General features: G+C 39.9%; 1 protein-coding gene across 4 annotated transcripts in view; it reads left to right on the top strand.

Moving 5' to 3' along the window:
- Positions 1 to 11,880: 11,880 nt before the first annotated feature.
- Positions 11,881 to 17,657, top strand: part of LOC117776316 (myelin basic protein-like) — a 67,505-nt gene continuing 61,728 nt past the window's right edge. For all 4 annotated transcript variants that reach the window (XM_034610149.1, XM_034610151.1, XM_034610148.1 and 1 more), the window contains exon 1: positions 11,881 to 12,015. In XM_034610149.1, the coding sequence (XP_034466040.1) occupies positions 11,997 to 12,015 (19 nt within the window). In that variant the 5' untranslated portion in view covers positions 11,881 to 11,996. The remainder of the gene's footprint in view (positions 12,016 to 17,657) is intronic.

Below are 17,657 nucleotides of genomic sequence, written 5' to 3'. Positions count from 1 at the left end.
AATGTTCAAAGATCTACTGTTCGTAATTACAGATTTCAAATAAAGACTCTTCTGAGAGTCTTCATTTGAAACTGAAACATTTATGAGAAAATCATTTTTGTTGCAAAGATGACAAACAATACTGCTGCATTTCTAATAGACGCTGTCCGGATAAGACTCTGAAGTGAACAGTTTTTGTCCAAAGGCCAAACTGTGCTCCCTGGAGATGTGCACATTCCCCTGGAGACAGAGGGGTCAAGTTGTAGAGCTGCTGATGAAAATTTCATGCGAGCCAGGTCACTGTTATGGAAAACCCTCTGAGCTGCAGCTTATCGTGCCGTGCTTCACTGAAAACACAATGTCGAAATACTGACGTAGATGCATTTATCTCCATAATCACATGATTCTGCCGCTGAAATAACTTGTGTTTAATCGATTAGCCTGACAATCTGGCCACACCTCATATGGTCTATCAGTAGTGATTCAGTGAAACATCTATAATCTGTCAGAAAGTATAGGAACCAGAGGGCTGCGTGTTTAGTCTCACAATGTTAAAGAAAGTGAAAAAAAAGGATCTGGCCATTTATCTGCATGATAATGGGGTTCTTCCTTGGATCATGCCCCATGAAATCCATTCAGTGGTTATTGAGTTATCCTCCTGACAAACAGACAGACAAGCGGCAATGCAAACAGTAAAATCCTCTTTACGTCCTGATAGCCATCAATAAATGACATCATCTGGTGTCTGTGGGCCTTGCAGGACTGTAATAAACACAGTCAATCGCTCCATCCAGACCAAATGAAATGATTGGCTGGCCTGCCAACGTGCTCTCACTGCACATGACCGGAGTCTTCAGTCGGAGAGACACTGAAGCAGAGACGATAGTCAGACGTTAGCGAGCGAGTTATGGTTGTTGTTTTTTTTGTTGGGGGGCGAAGCTTTGATGAGGGCCAATGGGAGGGGCTGGGATGTATTGGTGGCATTTTTTTTTTAAGTGTAACCTGCTCTTGCAAGCTTGGTCAGGATTGACAACCTTGGCTTTAAACGAATGATAGATCATAAAAATATTAGCCTTTTGTTTTTTCGTTGACTCACCAAACAATTAATTGTAATTTTCACGACATGTTCGTTGCTGTCGACCTCTTTAAGCAATAGAATTATGAAACTCCACTTGAACCTCCTGCAGACTTACCATGCAATTATCCATTTATTTTGAGAAATGAAGCCATGCAATGAAAAAGTACACTCTAATACTCATCAGTTATACAATATTTAGCAACAAATCAGGTTAAAGATATTGAAGTAATGCTTATAATATAAAAGTTGCCTGCCGTCAGAAGTCAGAAGTCAGATATCCATTCTCCGTTCAGCTCCATCTTGGTCTTCACCAGCTCCTGGGGGAAATATCTGGCTACATGCTAAAATGCTCAGATTGTCAAAAACCATCAGCAGCCAGAGCAAAGTCGGCTTTTAGAACTGTGTTTTTGTCCTGCTAGCAGCTTGGTGGAGATGAGAATGAGCCAATGAGAACAGTGAGAGAACTAAAACAGTAAAACTGTGGGCCATATAAACTGACACTATAAATCACTGTAAAGCCCAGGAGAGCTGCAGATTCAGGTGATATCTTGAACTTATAATAAACGTCATCATTATGAGTGAGCCCTTTCCCATTGTCATTTGATACATTGCTTTAATATTATCTGATTATTGTCGCTTTAAGTTTCTGTTTGGCTTCTGTTTCTGTAGGTGCTGTTATTTTTATTTTCTCTGCCAGTGCCTCTACTTCTAATCACCCGCTTCTACTTCTTTCTTTCTTCTTCTTTTCCCCCCGGAACAAACATTTAATGTGAAATACAACACTCGCTGTATGCAAGAGTTTTCCCGGAGGATACCTGACACATACGGTTTGGAACAGTAAATACAAAACCTTTCCCCAAATGGATATAATGTTTTATTGTAGTGATTGAAGAAAGCACTTTGAATATTTTTCAATGTCACGCTGTTCCGACTGCAATGACACATTTGAATACGAGACACTTTTTTTCCACCTTCTGGGAACACATTTTAGCTTTATTAAAATTAATCTTGGAGCACTGAGATATACTGGTTCTAGGCCTTTCCTTGTGGCTAGCAATTACATTCATGTCAGAAGGCATGTTCCTTTCTTCTGTCCATTGTTTGCCTTTCTGCTCCTCCACTGGCATATTTTCTATTGCTTTTTGTCCCATTAGACTCAGCTGAGGTAGAATATGAGACGGCGCAGGTTCATCGAGCTCTGTCAGCGGCGACGGCAACCATTTGAAAGGCACAGGTGAGGACGGGTCAAGGAGGAATAATTCAGTGGTTTCTGCTCCAGTCAGACATTCAGAGGCTTCTGCCAGTGTGGCTCTGCACTCGCCATGCCTCCCAGCAAACAGGGACAGGACTGAGAAGAGGCGCCACAGCAGCCATCCATCCCCTTGGACATGATTTGATTGTGTGTAACCCCTAAATGTTCAGCGTAATTGTTATTCAAAGGTCAGACACACAACAACAACCAATATAAGATGGATAAGGTTATTCTACTGTGATATGATCATATGAACATTTTGTGATTGACATTTGGTACATCATACGTGTACTATATCACATATTTACTGTCTCTGTAATAGCTGTATTCCATATGTATGTATATCTTTGAATATTTACTTTTTCTATCATTTCTTTATCTCAGCAAGTTCTGTATGTTCTCATGATGCTGTAGACTGTACACATTTGTATTAAAATTTTCATTACTTTAATATATATATATTAAAATAAATAAAAATATATAATATTTTATGATTATACTGTACAATTTTACTATGTTATAAAACTGTCTACACTTGCTATATTATATGAAAAAAACAATTAGATTTAAAGGTACCCTGTAAATATTTTTTGATTGGTAGTAGTGCTATGAAGTAATGTTTTGATGAGTTGACCAACTTTTTATTGTAATAAACTACTTATTGTAATAAACTACTATGCACCAGCAAAAGCAGAGAAGGAGACACCAGATTGCGAGTGAGCACAAACGTGGACAATAGTTTTTCTAAGAATCCAGTCCAAACGACGGTCTGATGTGCTTCTAGATTGTAGATTATGAATTCGGAGGGCTCATTACAGTTAGAACACGACCTTTTCCCCCACATTCGCATGAATGTTCAAATGTTTGAATTTCTAATAAAAAGTGAAGCCATAATAGACAATACAGTTTAAAACCCTTTTTTTTTTTAATGGCTTAGGTAGGACCTCAAAGACACACATAACACATTTTTAGTACACTAAACGCAGATGTGTAAACTCCACAGGAATAATGCAACAATTTAGACTTGATGCTTGAAAGAGACAGCTTTAAAAAATGTTGGTCAAAGTCGATGTCAAGGCATCCTCAGTGTGTTTGTCCCTAGTGCTGCGTGTGCCAATCTCTATTCACACTGAATCTTGAAAAGAGATGGCATCATCAGTGTTATTTCTTCTTCACAATAAAAGAGAGAAACACATTTATGCAAAAAAGTATTTTCACCGGCTGAGTAGAACAAACAATATGTGTAAAACGGTGTTTTGATTTCCAATGTGGGCAATAAAAATCTAACAGCAGCAATAAAATAATCAGTTACAATGATAAGAGAAAAACAAGGAGATAGAGCAGAACCAATAGCATATTAAAATCCTAGCAGCCTGTTTGTTGTTGAACATTTTTTAGGATATCTTCCACTAGATGGGGCTATTTTATGTTGAAGAGATGCATTTAAGAGTTTTTTTTGGTAAAACATCTGTGATGGAAATGTATTGTTTATACTTGATATCTATTTGAATGTTTATGTTCTGCCAAATTACTGCTTGCTGCTGTCTCTGGTACTAATTTCCTCTCTATTTGGTGAGTAGTCATCTGTGGAAATAATGAGGACACTGTACCAGCCAATTTGATTTAGGGGAGCCATGCAGGTTAATCTCAGTGGTTTCAAACATCATTTACATATACAGCTTCAACATTTACTCATGCAATAACCACATTGGGAATGGCCCTGTGCTGCCACTTCCACAAAAACCGGTGCAGTAGATGGGTCGTTTTGCTGCACATGAGAGTTTATTTCCCGCATTCAACATTTTCCCTGATCTGAATCAGGCATGCTGTGATGTAAGTTTGCTGTCACATTAAAGAAAGCCGATAAAGTCAAAGAACAAACAGCTGTTATAATTTTTGGAGCCTTGTGAGAGTCTGGCATTAAGTCTTTAATGTGTGTGTGTATGTGTGTGTGTACATACTTATTTGTGTTGCCTCTTTAGGACCTTGTCAGGACCAGTTGACCTCATTGGAACCAAAGCTCAGTCAAAACTCATTTCTGAGGTCCTGGTTAAGGTTATAGGGGTCAGATGTGAATTGTGGTTAGGTTAAAGTTGTGGTTAGGCAGGTATTACTCATGGTTAAGGTTAGGGATAAGGTTTTGATAATCTACTATGAATGGAAGTCTATGCAAAGTCCTAATTAGGATAGCTGCGCAAACCAGTGTGTGTGTGTGTGTGTGTGTGTGTGTGTGTGTGTGTGTGTGTGTGTGTGTGTGTGTTAGCTTTAGACTGGCTTTAACTGGCCTTCTAACAGGCTGAATGTATTTTCCATTACACATTCAGAGGAGACTAAATCCTTCTATCTATTTTCTCCCAAAAGCAAAATCTTTATATATTTTCAAGGTGAAAATTGGGACTATTCTGTGTATCTGCACCACACATCCTCTATATCCAAACCATGCAACCATATCTATCAGCCTTGTCAACCAGAGCCTGCGTGTGAGATGAGTCTTTGTGTGAATGATTCGTGTTTATTGCCATGCCTGGCAGTGGTCGGGGCTTTGCTCTGTGTGTGAGATGTTATCTGAGCTTTTTCCCCCTTCCATGTGATTAAACCTAAGAAGGTGAAACCAGGCAATGTTTAATATCCATCAGGTTTCTTGGAGGTCATTAGCCAAATGTGTAGAGATAAGGTGCAACTGCTCGTAATACGCCCTGAGGTGCCCTTTCTGTGGGAGTGCTTTTTTTTACAACTATATAATAACTCGGCACATTCAGAGTGAATTAATACAAGCATTAGAAAATGTCATCTTTAAATTAAAGGCACTGAGATCTCTCACATAAAGAGGCTGTTGCTTCAATTACTTTTCAAATATTACATGTTCCAAGTCGCGCTGCTGCCTGTGGGGTTTTATCAAGTGGTTATTTTTACAGAAATAATCACAGGCAATTTTTGAGTTAAATATTTATCATTTGTTTGAGTTTTGTTGTCATAATTCACCTAGATATAAACAACAATCAATTTCAAGTAAGTAAGTTCGAGACTTAGGAAGATAGTCTAGCTCGAGGATCAAATAAGTTACCTGCGGGCAGGTATAGACTCAGCAGACTATCATAAATATTTGTATTACTCCATTTAACTAAGGGAAACACAAAAAAAAAAACTTTAATCAAAACCATACAACCATAAATACTGGTGAGAACGCAGCTTCACCTCCCACTTCTCCTTATATAGGATGTACGATTCACACCTTCAGCCTTAGACACAGCACTCTGACTACACAGAACATCTGCTAACCTTCTTTTACATATAAAGAAGCTCATTTAGAAAGCTAAATGGGTCTATAAAAGTGAATTAACTGAAACATTACTATCACTGCCTAAAAATAACAAAAGCAAACTTTCCTGTTGCCCCAGTGACATCCTCTATGATGTCACTAAGATTATAATAATCAGGTAAAGCTGGGCAGTGCCCTTCCAAACAATATCCTGCATGGTGGCTCTGAACAAAGGAACAAACAATTAGACAATTTTCTAACCTGCCTCGAATAAAACGTAGGCCTAAATAAAACTAAATAAATATAACTCATGGTTGTGTGTTAACTCAGATAAACTGATGTACTTGAATGTGAACTGTAACATATTGGCAACTTAAAAAAACGGGGATAGTGAGAAGTGCAATGTGACAGAAGCATAAGTAAAATGAATGTGTTTAGAAACTATCAAGTGTGTAATGTGCTTGAAAGATGCCAGGGACTAATCGTGACTGAAAAGGAGTTCTCACATCCTTTGTTACAAGAGCCGACATGTTATCACTCCCTGCAGTAATTCAAGGTCGCAATATTTATGCAATATCATATATCAGGACACAATGATAGAGACTAGGAGCAGCTGCATTTCATCTTAGTCGAGTTAATGTTAAGCGTTAGCACAAGATGGCTGAGCCTGTATCCAAAATATTGTATAAAAGCAGGAAGTGTTGGCACATTGTCCATCTATATATTACGTCATTGATTATACCTCAAAATAATGCTAAAAACAAAGAGCATGACTTTGATTGGCTTGGTGTATATATATATATATATATATATATTGTAATTTCTCACATATATAATATAGCCATTAGGAAAAAGTCAAATTTGTATTGGAATAAATTCAGTTTTGACTCTAATTGTTTAGTTTGTGAATCACATTACCAGACACTAAATGCGAAATAACACTGAAATATTTATGACGGTGATTCAAGTTAATTAGTTCATTTGAAGTTCTCACTCAATTAAGAGTGATAGTTCATTCACAAATTTAGTGAATAAACTATGTATAAATTGTCTTTTTGACTTTATCTTGTAAAGTATATATTATAAATCACACACACAAAAAAATATCTTCTTGACATGTGCAGTATATAGTCTACTGTTGATATGAACAAGCCAGAAAACAGCATGAGAGAACTGCACACTTATATAGCTACAAGATCTCCGAGCCAGATCTAAACTAACCTTTTAGTTAAAGATGAGAGGAAATCCTTCTTGCTGCTCTATGCATGAGGACATCCAATCAAGCTAATTACATTCCAGACAAATACAGATGAGCGCAAGACACCTGAATTTGTTTCCACAGAGTAATCACGCTAAACATCCAGCGATACATAAAAACATGAAATCACGAGGATGTGTCTGTTTCAGACCTGTACTTCACCATCTGTCCTTGTCTGCACCTGCCCCCAAAAAGGAACACTGTGGTTCACTTTCAATCAATAACTGAGGATATCATGATTTCTACTTTTCAGGAAATATGACCCTATACATCTTGCTGAGCAATCAGCATAAGTCCACAACACCGATATAGAGATGACAAACAACTCCCCCCTTCCCCAGAGTTACTGGGATGGATAATCCATGTGTTTTTAGGCCCATTACCTCAACCGAGGCTGGGCTATTTCCATGACAACAAGTTTCTGTATCAGTCCAAATCGCAGCAGGCTCTAAGCTAATGGGATATTATTATATGACTGACGATGTTAAGTCAGTTCCTCTGCCTTAAGCTGATCCCCATGATAAGCAATCGGATTGTTGAATCTGCCAGCGACCCCCACCCCCCCCTAGCAGGCGTAAACGCTATCAGGAGCTCGGAGTCTTGGATGGATTGTACCCAGTCCTTCCGGATATATTATCCAAGGCTATTTAATTTCTCCGGCAATCACTGCATCATCGTATTACAGCATCAAATCTGATCATCTCTAAGGAGGATTTCTGTGGCTCGAATGTGTAGAGCCTCTGAAAATTGTCAATGGAGAAATGTCCTGCTCGGTTGTTGTTAAACTGACACTGGAACTGTTTTCCCCACATCTCTCTGAAGCTTTTAAAACGTTTGGAATGAAGTTATGTGGTTGTCGTGTCCCCAGGATGACTTTTGGTGATTTATCTAGCACTGCCATATTTTGGTTTATGACCAAATAGTTTCACCCAATGTCACCTGGGATTGGCTCCAGCCCCCCCTATCAATCTATCAAATTTTGTTTGTATAGCCCATATTCACAAATCACAATTTGTCTCATAGGGCCTTATCAATGTGTGACATCCTCTTCCCTTAACCCCCAACAACAGTAAGGAAAAACTACAAACAAAAAACCCTTTTAACAGGGTAAAAAGAAGGTAGAAACCTCAGAGAGAGCCTCATGTGAGGGATCCCTCTCCCAGGACGGACAGAAGTGCAATAGATGTCAAGTGTAAAGGAGAACATCAGAAAATAAGAGTATTTATCTGAGTAGACATATTGTATATCAAGCAGTCCTGTTGTGATCATAGTCCATGATCAGCAGCCACCACGATCAGGATCCACCATCACGATCAGTTTCATCATAATCCACAATCCATCGTCATGATCCAGCTGAAAGCTCTGACTCCTGCTCGGCTTTTAGAGACTTTAGGGACAACATGTAAGACTAAAGTCTGGTAGCGCAGTGCTCTAGTGGTGTGATATGGTACTATGAGCTCTTTCAGGTATGATGGTGCCATTTACTGTACTGGTTTAAAAATTAGAAAAACTGATGGCCAACATAAAGAACCACAGTCAAATTTAATGAAATGAAATTGAAACAGACTATGTCCTCTTGTACTTTTCAGGGTAGGGGACACAAGTAATTATAATGTTAGGATTCATTAAAATAATTGGATTTACCGGTTTTTGGTTCACCTTCACTTTCAAACCCATGGAAGTTTTATTCAGTTTTGCTCTTAGAGGATACAAATAAGAGAGTGTTATTTCATCAGCGTCAGCAGCAGGAGCAAATTTGATTCCATGGTTCACAGAATTCATGAGATATGGAACTCATCACAGAGGGATTGTGGGAAAATCTTTCATGGTAATATTTTTAAAGACGATACAGAAATGGAAAATGAACAAACCATAAAGGTCAGTGGGATATTTTTTACATAAAACAGCTATTTATGAGAGAACCTGATATTTAAATGTACACTTTTCTGCAATACTTATTGTTATGATCAGTATTACATTTTGAATTCTGAATTAAAGGAGATAAAAATGCTCTGGTCTCCAGGAATAATATAATTTATCTCTAGAATACATTTTCCATGACTTTTCTCACAAGTCAGGATGGCCTTGGCAAAGGCCTTGGTCAGAAGTCCTCGTGGAGAAAATATCATGAATTTCACAACACATCTGCAACGAATCGAAAATGCTCAGACTCATAAAAGAAGAAATACTCAGGACACAAGCAAATACTCACAAAGCTAAATAATGCTAACAAATCTACCAAATACTAATTACACAACGTATTAATCAAACCAGTACCAAATACTAACAACACAACCAAATACTCACAAAACTACCACATATTCACATTACAAGAAAAATACCCACAGCACTAGCAAATACTCACAAAACTACCAAATACTTATGACACAATGAAATACTCACTACCAAATAGGCCTACTCCCGATACTACTAAATACTCCACACAACCAAATACAGTACTCACAACATTACCAAATATTCATAACACAATCAAATACTTACAAAAGCCTGGTATTTAAAGTAAGCTGACTAAAATACACTTAATTAATTGAGAAACAGGCTAACGTCATGTTGGATAGCAATATAAAATGCTAACTTTGTAGGATCTTTGTCTATTTGCATGTGTTTTCTTAAGTGGTGGATGCGTTGAGCTGTCAGAGCCTCTGTAAGAAGGAAGGACGACCACCTCAGCAGCACTGCAGCTGTCAGGCCTTTCAGAGTGGAGAGACGTAAGCCACTCGGAGTAAAAGGCATGCAGCCCGGAAAAGCACAGGTGTAAATAATACTTTTCCCCAAGGCTCTGTTGTGCTGAAGTCCAAGTGAACCCATGTATTCCCTTGACAGTGTGACACACCATCTACAATACTCTGTGACGAATGAAAAACCTGCCTTCAAAATGATTGAGGCGCTATCCTGTCATTACTATTAATATTTGTCATGATACAGGCTTGTTTTTTACAGATGCATTAATAAGTGGGCAGCGTTGTAACGTTGAGCTCATTGTGATGACCTTACAGTGACGTGCAGCCAAACCAATGCAGCTGTGACATACATGTGGCTGAATGAAAGTACAATATGTCTCCCTGAAATGTAGAAAGTACATGTATAGTGCAAAATGGAAATTGTACTTTAGCCCAGTAAACATTCAGCCACTGATCAGGTGCAGCAGAGCATGATGGAAGACTTTAACATGTGGAAACCGTTTCATGCATGAGTCAGTGGAACCTCCTCTCCTCTGAGTGGGTTCAAAACGACTGAAATTCTGTGGGTCTTTGTTCAAAATAAATGTATTCATTAACTGTCATCATTTTTCACACCACTATTTCGAAAAAAAGATTTCTATTCGTTTCAACATATTTTAGACGGAATCAGTGAGAAACATTTGCAATTAAGAAAAACACTGTTTCTCTGCTGTTATCAAGTACATTTTACACATGATCATTTTCTTAGTAATCTTTACAATGTATGAGAGCAATGGTTTCTGCACTCATTAATCATTTTTTAACATTTTGTCAATCGCTTGTGAAGCAATTTGAACTGTTTGTTTGAAAGGTGCTATACAAATAAAGTTTGATTGATTGATGATTGTTCAAGCACTTTTACTTGGGCAGCCATCAGAGAATGTTTAATATAAACCAGTTACCTGTTTTAATGTGGCGATCCGTGTACATCTGTCTAACTGTTAGATGAAGCATATACCATCTATATATAAAATATGAATCAAATGTATTTAGAACATCTATATAGTCTAATCTGATAGTAATTAGACTGTCAAATATTATTATTTTGAGTCCAGCATTGTACTTCTCCTTGAAGCAAAATTACAAAGCTACTTAAATCAATTCATAGCCAGGAACATGCAATAATGTTAAAGAGATAGTTCACCAAAAATTAAAATTCACTCATGATCTACTCACCACTCTGCCGATGGAGGGGTGGGTGAAGTGCTTGAGTCCACAACACACTTCTGGAGATTCAGGGGTAAACAGCGCTGCACAAACAACAACAGAAAAAATTCATAAAATTCCTCCATACTGCTCCTGTGGTGGCATCCATGTGTCCGTCAGCCCCGACATTCATATTCCACTCGAAACGGGGTCATCTACACACACGTTTTTAGCCTTAATGACCTCTGATATCCTCCTCTGGAGCCTCGCTCACGTTCACACGCACACTCTGCTCGCACTTTACACAAGCTCTCCTCTAAGAGTATGCGCGGGGTGCACGTTAGGGTCACTACTTCCTGTAGCAGACATTTAGGCTTAAAACACTGTGTGAAAGAAGCCGTTTCGAGGTTGGGTTTGAATGTCGGGCTTTCGGACACTTGGATGACACCACGGGAGCTGTATGGAGACATGTTATGTTTGTTTTCTGTTGTTTTTTATACGTTTGTAGAAGTGGTCACCATTGACTTCCATTGTATTGGATGTGGCTGCAACACTGTTTACCCCTGAGACTCCAAAAGTGTTTTGTGGACTCAAACACTTCACCCGCCCCTCCATCGGCATAGTGAGTTTTTCAGTGAACTATCCCTTTAAATATGAATCTATAGTGATACCAATTAAAAACATAAAATATCCAAAGTAAACAAAGTGGGATATTTTGAAATATTCCAGGGACGACCAACCTGGAACACCTTCCCCACACACACTGTCAGAAGAGTGTTCACCCCTTGTCAGCAACCTGTTGGTGCCCTTGAGCAAGGCACACAGACACAGTGCAGAGCACAGAGAAGTGGTGCTGGAGGTGACGATAACCTTTAGATTACTCACAGCAACTGGGTCACTTTTCTGTCATATTTCAAAATCACACGAGGAGACTGGTGCTTGTGTTGAACCTCCTCCTGCTCATGCACGGACGTGCACCAACGTGCCCTGTAAGCCCACATATCTTGGCGGACTGAAGCTGCATTCCGCCCCACCCCTTACAAACACCATCACCGCCACTGTACCTCAATCAGGAAGCGCCGAGATACGTTTGTGTTTTTCTTTTCTTTTTTTTTACTTTATTTCTTCATTTTTTTGGTCTTTATTGTGAAGGAGTGATCGGGGCAGCGGTGGATCATAAAGGGGGGGAGAAGGTGTTTCTTGTAGCCGAGCACCGTGGATCTGTGCTGGGGGAAAAGGAGACTGACAGTTGGCCACATCCAGTCCGAGGCGCTCAGCTGTGGATGACACAACCGGAGAAGGGTACGTGCACACACCGAGGCAGAGGCAAGCAAAGCCCGTTCAGACAAACACATGGTTTGAATCCACTCCGCTGCTTTGTATTTCTTTTGGTTCGCGGTGTAAACACGGGCTCCACGTCCACTTGTTTACTGTGCGTAAGAGACGAACCTGCAGGGGAACACATGTGGCCGTGGTGTGGCCGTGTCCTCCCAGTCCACCTTAAGTCAGCCCGAGCATATGTTGTTTAATAATAAGCATCAGCCTGTGTCTCTGTTTGTCATGTGCTTCCACTGTGTGTCCCCCTCCTCTCCCCGCAACCCCCACTACTACAACCACCCTCTGTCTGTGCGGCCGCACCAATCACAGCCAACACACCCGGCACTTTAACGCGTCTTTGCTCAGAAGTGATATCATCCACAGCGCTGATCGAGGGATGGAGGTCTGATCTCAGCCGTGAGAGGGTTCTCTTTAAATCGGCGTGCACGCAGCAAACCAAACAAGACTGTAAGCTAATAACATTCACGTTTCCTTCTGATTGCTTCGTGCTGTTCTCTACCGGAAACACCGGTGTGTTGTGGTGGCAGAGGGCTGGTGCACCAACAGGGAAGCAAGCTGTTCAGTTCAAATTACATCAATTATACGCGTTTACATGGGGGTCAAACATAAGCCGAATTCAACAGTAGGTCCAGTAGATTCTTCTGATGTTAAATGTGGTGTTACACGAGGTATGGCAACGTGCTCCAAAGCGTGTCACATTTAAATTAGAGGATTCTAAAGGGAGTTTGCACTCAGGAATGAGAGGGGGATGTGAAAATGTTAGCATTGACCCACCGTGACTGTGAGCAGTTTTTTAAATTTATTTATAATGTATGAATGATTCCAAGCACATTTGATCATGTGCATAACACAAAGGAACCAATGTTTGATGTCAGATGTCACATGACAACATGTTTGTTGTCATGTGACATCTACTTGGAGTTTACCGCACATACAATCGCATCAACTTCAGAATCATTTCCTGTAAATGTTTTCATCTCTGCTTGAATGTTAAAGACATGTGGCATGTCTGCTATTTAAAAACAAAAACTGTGTTTAGTAGGAAGTCACTCAGTAGAGCACACACCTCTGCCAAGGCCCAACAGTCTTTTTTTCATAATTTCTTCTGTCTCGCAATATTAAAGAAAGTGAAAAAAAAATATTCCTGGATCCGCCACTGGTTCTGATCCACACCAAAATGTAACAGGTTCGTCCCTGATGTACACCGCATCTTTCCATCATGTTTTGTGATAATGTGTTCAGTTGTTTTTGTGTAATCATACAAACAAACCATCAAACAAACAGACAGGGGTGAAAACATAACCTCCTTCAGTGTTGTCTCTCTTGCCTTCTGGTTTTCCTACCCTGTGTTTTCCTGTCTTGTCTTGACCAGTGGACACACTGGTCTGCTGTGTACCAGAAGACAGAAACATACATTGTAAAGCCTGGAGGACATTAAGTATTACATCACTGTGTATAGGCTAGAACCCGTCAGCAGGAAGCTCCACTTGTTACTTGACTTTACATTAAAAACTGTGCAACAGGAAGTGTACAGGCTTCATAGGCGTATGTGTAGAAAACAACTGTTCAACACTGCACTGTCGGTGGAAAGAACAGCAGCATAGGACAACAGTCGAAGATCCCAGGGCAGGCTTTGAGCTCTATAGATTTACACATGGTTACTTCGATATAAAACAAGAGATTGGAGGCCAAAGCTTTAGCGATCTGCTAACGCACTGTCACTGTTATACACGGTCTATAAATAAAGTGCTCACACATGAGTGGCCGCTTATGTCTGAACTGCACTGATTTATTAAAGCCTGCAGCCCTGCAGATCCTCTGGCCAGACAACACTCATCAAGGTAACCTCTGGCTCTGCTTTGATGCAAATTACACACGCGTTTAATCATGATTGTGTCTACCTTCAGAGGATAAAGAACACAAATCATGATTTGCCGAAAAACAGAGGAATCTCACGTTTTGATTTATCCTGTCAGTTGCACCATGCAATTTGAATATCACGCCATCATGGTCACAGCATTGTCAGATAAGATGATTGTGCTAATAATGTTTCACTTTAGAGACAGAATGGAGCAGCGGCGATATAAATCTCTTTCGGTATGATCTAATGGATTTGATGGAAGGTCAATGATTATTAATGGGACAGAAAGAGCTTCGAGTGACGGTAGAAGCCGTGGAAAGGTGCCAGCAATTGAAATGTAACCTTCACACAGTCTTAGGAGAGAGCTGTGTTTGTCTGGCGAATACCTGCATTCCTTTGTATTTCTCAGGATTGGCCTCAGCTCAGCTAGGAGAGAAAATGCCAAGAGGTTTTCTCAGCCGTCACGTGTTTCACTTGGCATTCCTTTAAGCACAAGACGGGCTTATAGCAGCAACCGGCCCTGAGGGTAGTAATGCAGAAAGTTATATGGAAAGTTAGGTCGTCTTTCATAGTTTTCCATAACAAATGAAGCTTTTTCTTTCTACTCGCTTTATGTATGGGTGACTGCACATGCACCACATCCACATCTGCTTTCTTTGCAGGTGATGCACTGAGGTTAGTCAACTTCCGTCCTCACTGACTCGTAAACTTCCTCTCTTCTCTCACTTCCCTTCCTGTCTGCGCCTGTTCTTGGCAGACAGGTTGAGTCACATTTACCTATAACACAATCGTCTTGTGAGTTTTTGCCTAAGGCGTAGTGCTGTCACTCAGTCACCTCAGGGTGCTACGGTGACAGCGTATCCTGTCCTCTGTGGTGGCGTCACAGCCTGTAATGTGTCAGCTCCTCATGGCAATCACACCAGATGGTGGAGTTGAATATATTTTTTCCTCCAGATCTGAATGGAGAGGTTGTAGCTTGGATTAAGGCAAACCCCAGGTGGCAGTGGCAGTAGCTCCACTTTAAGCCTGAGGTCCTATCACTAGAACACCCCAGGGAGGGACAGGAGGTGCCCATGCATAACAAAGCAAAACAAATATGTGCTTGAATTACCAAAGCAATAATTTGACAAAGCATTAAATCCCTGGGGCTGGGAGTATTATCCCCCCCACCATTTTCTAATACCCTCTTTAAATAGAAAAGTCACACATCAGTTTTGTCAGAAAATGTGCAACATAACAGCTGTCCAGATGTTCGCACCCCCTCCATCTATTATCTGATGCTAGAGAGTAAAGATCTGAGAAAGCGGTGGTCCTGATGCTTCAGACAGGCAGCTGGAACCCAGAGGCGTCTTTCTGTGGTGGAGCTGCTGTTCAGCCAGACAGTCACGACTCGCTGGTCACTGAGCCGACAAACCTATGACTTCTCCTCCAGCTTCATTCCAGTGCACCACTGCCCTCACTTATTCACAGAATTGAGCTCCAACCACACTGGCTGGCAGTGTTGCCTGGGAGTGGTGATGGTCCTGATGAAGATGTGGTGATGTTAGGATAAGAAGGGCTTTATCGTGTATTCCATATGATTGTGACAGTCAGAAGTGTTCAACAGATGCCGATGGAGGGGTGAGTGAAGTGTTTGAGTCATAAAACACTTTAGGAGTTTCAGGGGTAAACAGCTGTTGTTTTCTTTACCCTAGAATGAGCCCTTTATATTTAAATACTTTATATTTAAATCGGTAGCGGGTCCTCTCTTCTGAGGCAGCCCTGTTTTTTTTTTACAGTATTGGGCTTATTTGTAAACTCACTGTAAGCCCACAAAGTAATGATAGTAATTAATAATATGCTTATTGGAAGTAATGCTCATCATTAATCAATCATTCAATTAATCAGTCAAGCTTTATTATTATTATTTTGACAACACCTTTTAATACAGGTTTGTGCAATTCAAAGTTCTTCACAATTGACTGATGAGGCAAGAATAAGACAAAGAAAGTAAAAATGCTGACAATGACATACCATAAAATTGATTTTAAAAGCTAAAATAATAAATTTTGATTAAAAGTATAATTAATGGGATAAAAACACAAATAATATTATTCGACGGATAAAATGGTATAAAAAAATAGATACAACAAAAGTAGTAACCTACATAACTGTAGTTAGTTGGGTAGAAAGCTATGAAGGTAGACCTTAAGTATGTTAGAATAAATAAATACATAAATCGAATTAATGTCTTACATCTTGTATTTCAGGTTTTGTCAATGCTATGAAAAAATGTAGTATTGCTCTTAATACAGCCATGTTTTGATATGTAGGGAAATCCAGAGCTTGAACGACTTGTTCTGGTAACGGTGTTTTCTAAGCTGTAATTGTTGTTTTGAGAATAGTTTTGGTGATGGTCAGTTTATTATTATATTGCCAGGTTGACATTAGTTTTGTTGTTTTGTTCCTCTCATTGTTACATAGAAATACAAATAGGGTAGATTGAGAGACATTAGTTTAAGGAGTCAGTATTGGACAAGCTCCAGGCCCATGCGGTCATGACTATCCTCTGCTCCCTAAAGAAAAGGAGTGTGATACATCACATATTGTATATGTGCATTGTATATACCCATACAGTACAATGCATGTTGTACCTTGTTCCTCTTCTTCACTTCCTCTTCTTCACTCAATTGAAGTCACAGTCTTAACCTTATATTCTAATTCAGTTAAATCTCTCAGTGCTACAGATATTATAAGGGATATCTATTTACAGCCTGCAGAGCAGCCACTGAACTCAGGATCAAAACCTGTGCGGGAGTCCAGGGGTTCATCCAGAACTAATGACTTGGCCTGGAAAGGTCTGGAAGGGACTGAGGTTTTGAAGCTTAGACACATTTATATATATATAAAGATCCATCTATCCATCCATTGTCTTCCACTTATCCGAGCGTGGGTCACAGAGATAGCTGGCCATGGAGGGTATTTCAGACATTCCTTGCTTTCAACCCATGCTTTCCAGCTCTTTCTGATGGGATATGTAATCCCTCCAGTGAGTTCTGGACAGCCTGGTAAACCTCCAACAGAAGGTGCCCACTAGGCATCCTGATTAGATGCCCAGACCACCTCAGCTGTCCTGCTTCCATGTGAGTGAGCCGTGGTTCGACTCCAAGCTCCCTCCAAACTCCTCTAAGGCTGTGCCCAGCCACCCGATGGAGATAACTGCCGCTTGTACTCACAGTGTAGTTCTTTGGGTCACTAATATGTATCAAATACTATGGGTTTTATCTTTTTTAATGAGTGTTATACTGGTAGTGGATATTAGTTTGCTTAGTACTAATGCAAACATCTCACACAGGCCTATTATGTAGTACGATTTGAAATTGTAAAATTTTAGATTGCCATTACCTAACATATGCTTGTTTACTTGTTTACCAGTCAGTGGCAGATTAAGTTATGTTGGCCTTTTTTTTCGAAGATGGCTTAATGTGGCTTTTCATAGTTTTCTTAATAATTAATTATTGCAGCCAAACTAATCATAATAAGAAAAGCCCTTTTCAAAACAGATGTGCATGCGCCGACGAAACTCCTAGAAGAAAGACGGCCATGCCTCTGGACTTCCCCACTTTCCCATCAGTATTTATACTGAATGAACATCGTTTGACATGCCTTTTCAGAGCAATGTTTCATTGACTGTGGATTAAAATTGATTAAACTAACCACAAAAATGCAACACAAGGTGTATTCAGGTATATCCCCAGAATAAAGT

Source organism: Hippoglossus hippoglossus, chromosome 16 (assembly GCF_009819705.1).
Source record: "Hippoglossus hippoglossus isolate fHipHip1 chromosome 16, fHipHip1.pri, whole genome shotgun sequence".
In the NCBI taxonomy this organism is placed as follows: domain Eukaryota; kingdom Metazoa; phylum Chordata; class Actinopteri; order Pleuronectiformes; family Pleuronectidae; genus Hippoglossus; species Hippoglossus hippoglossus.
The sequence above is the reverse complement of the archived record's forward strand: the minus strand, read 5'-3'. Positions and strand labels throughout refer to the sequence as shown.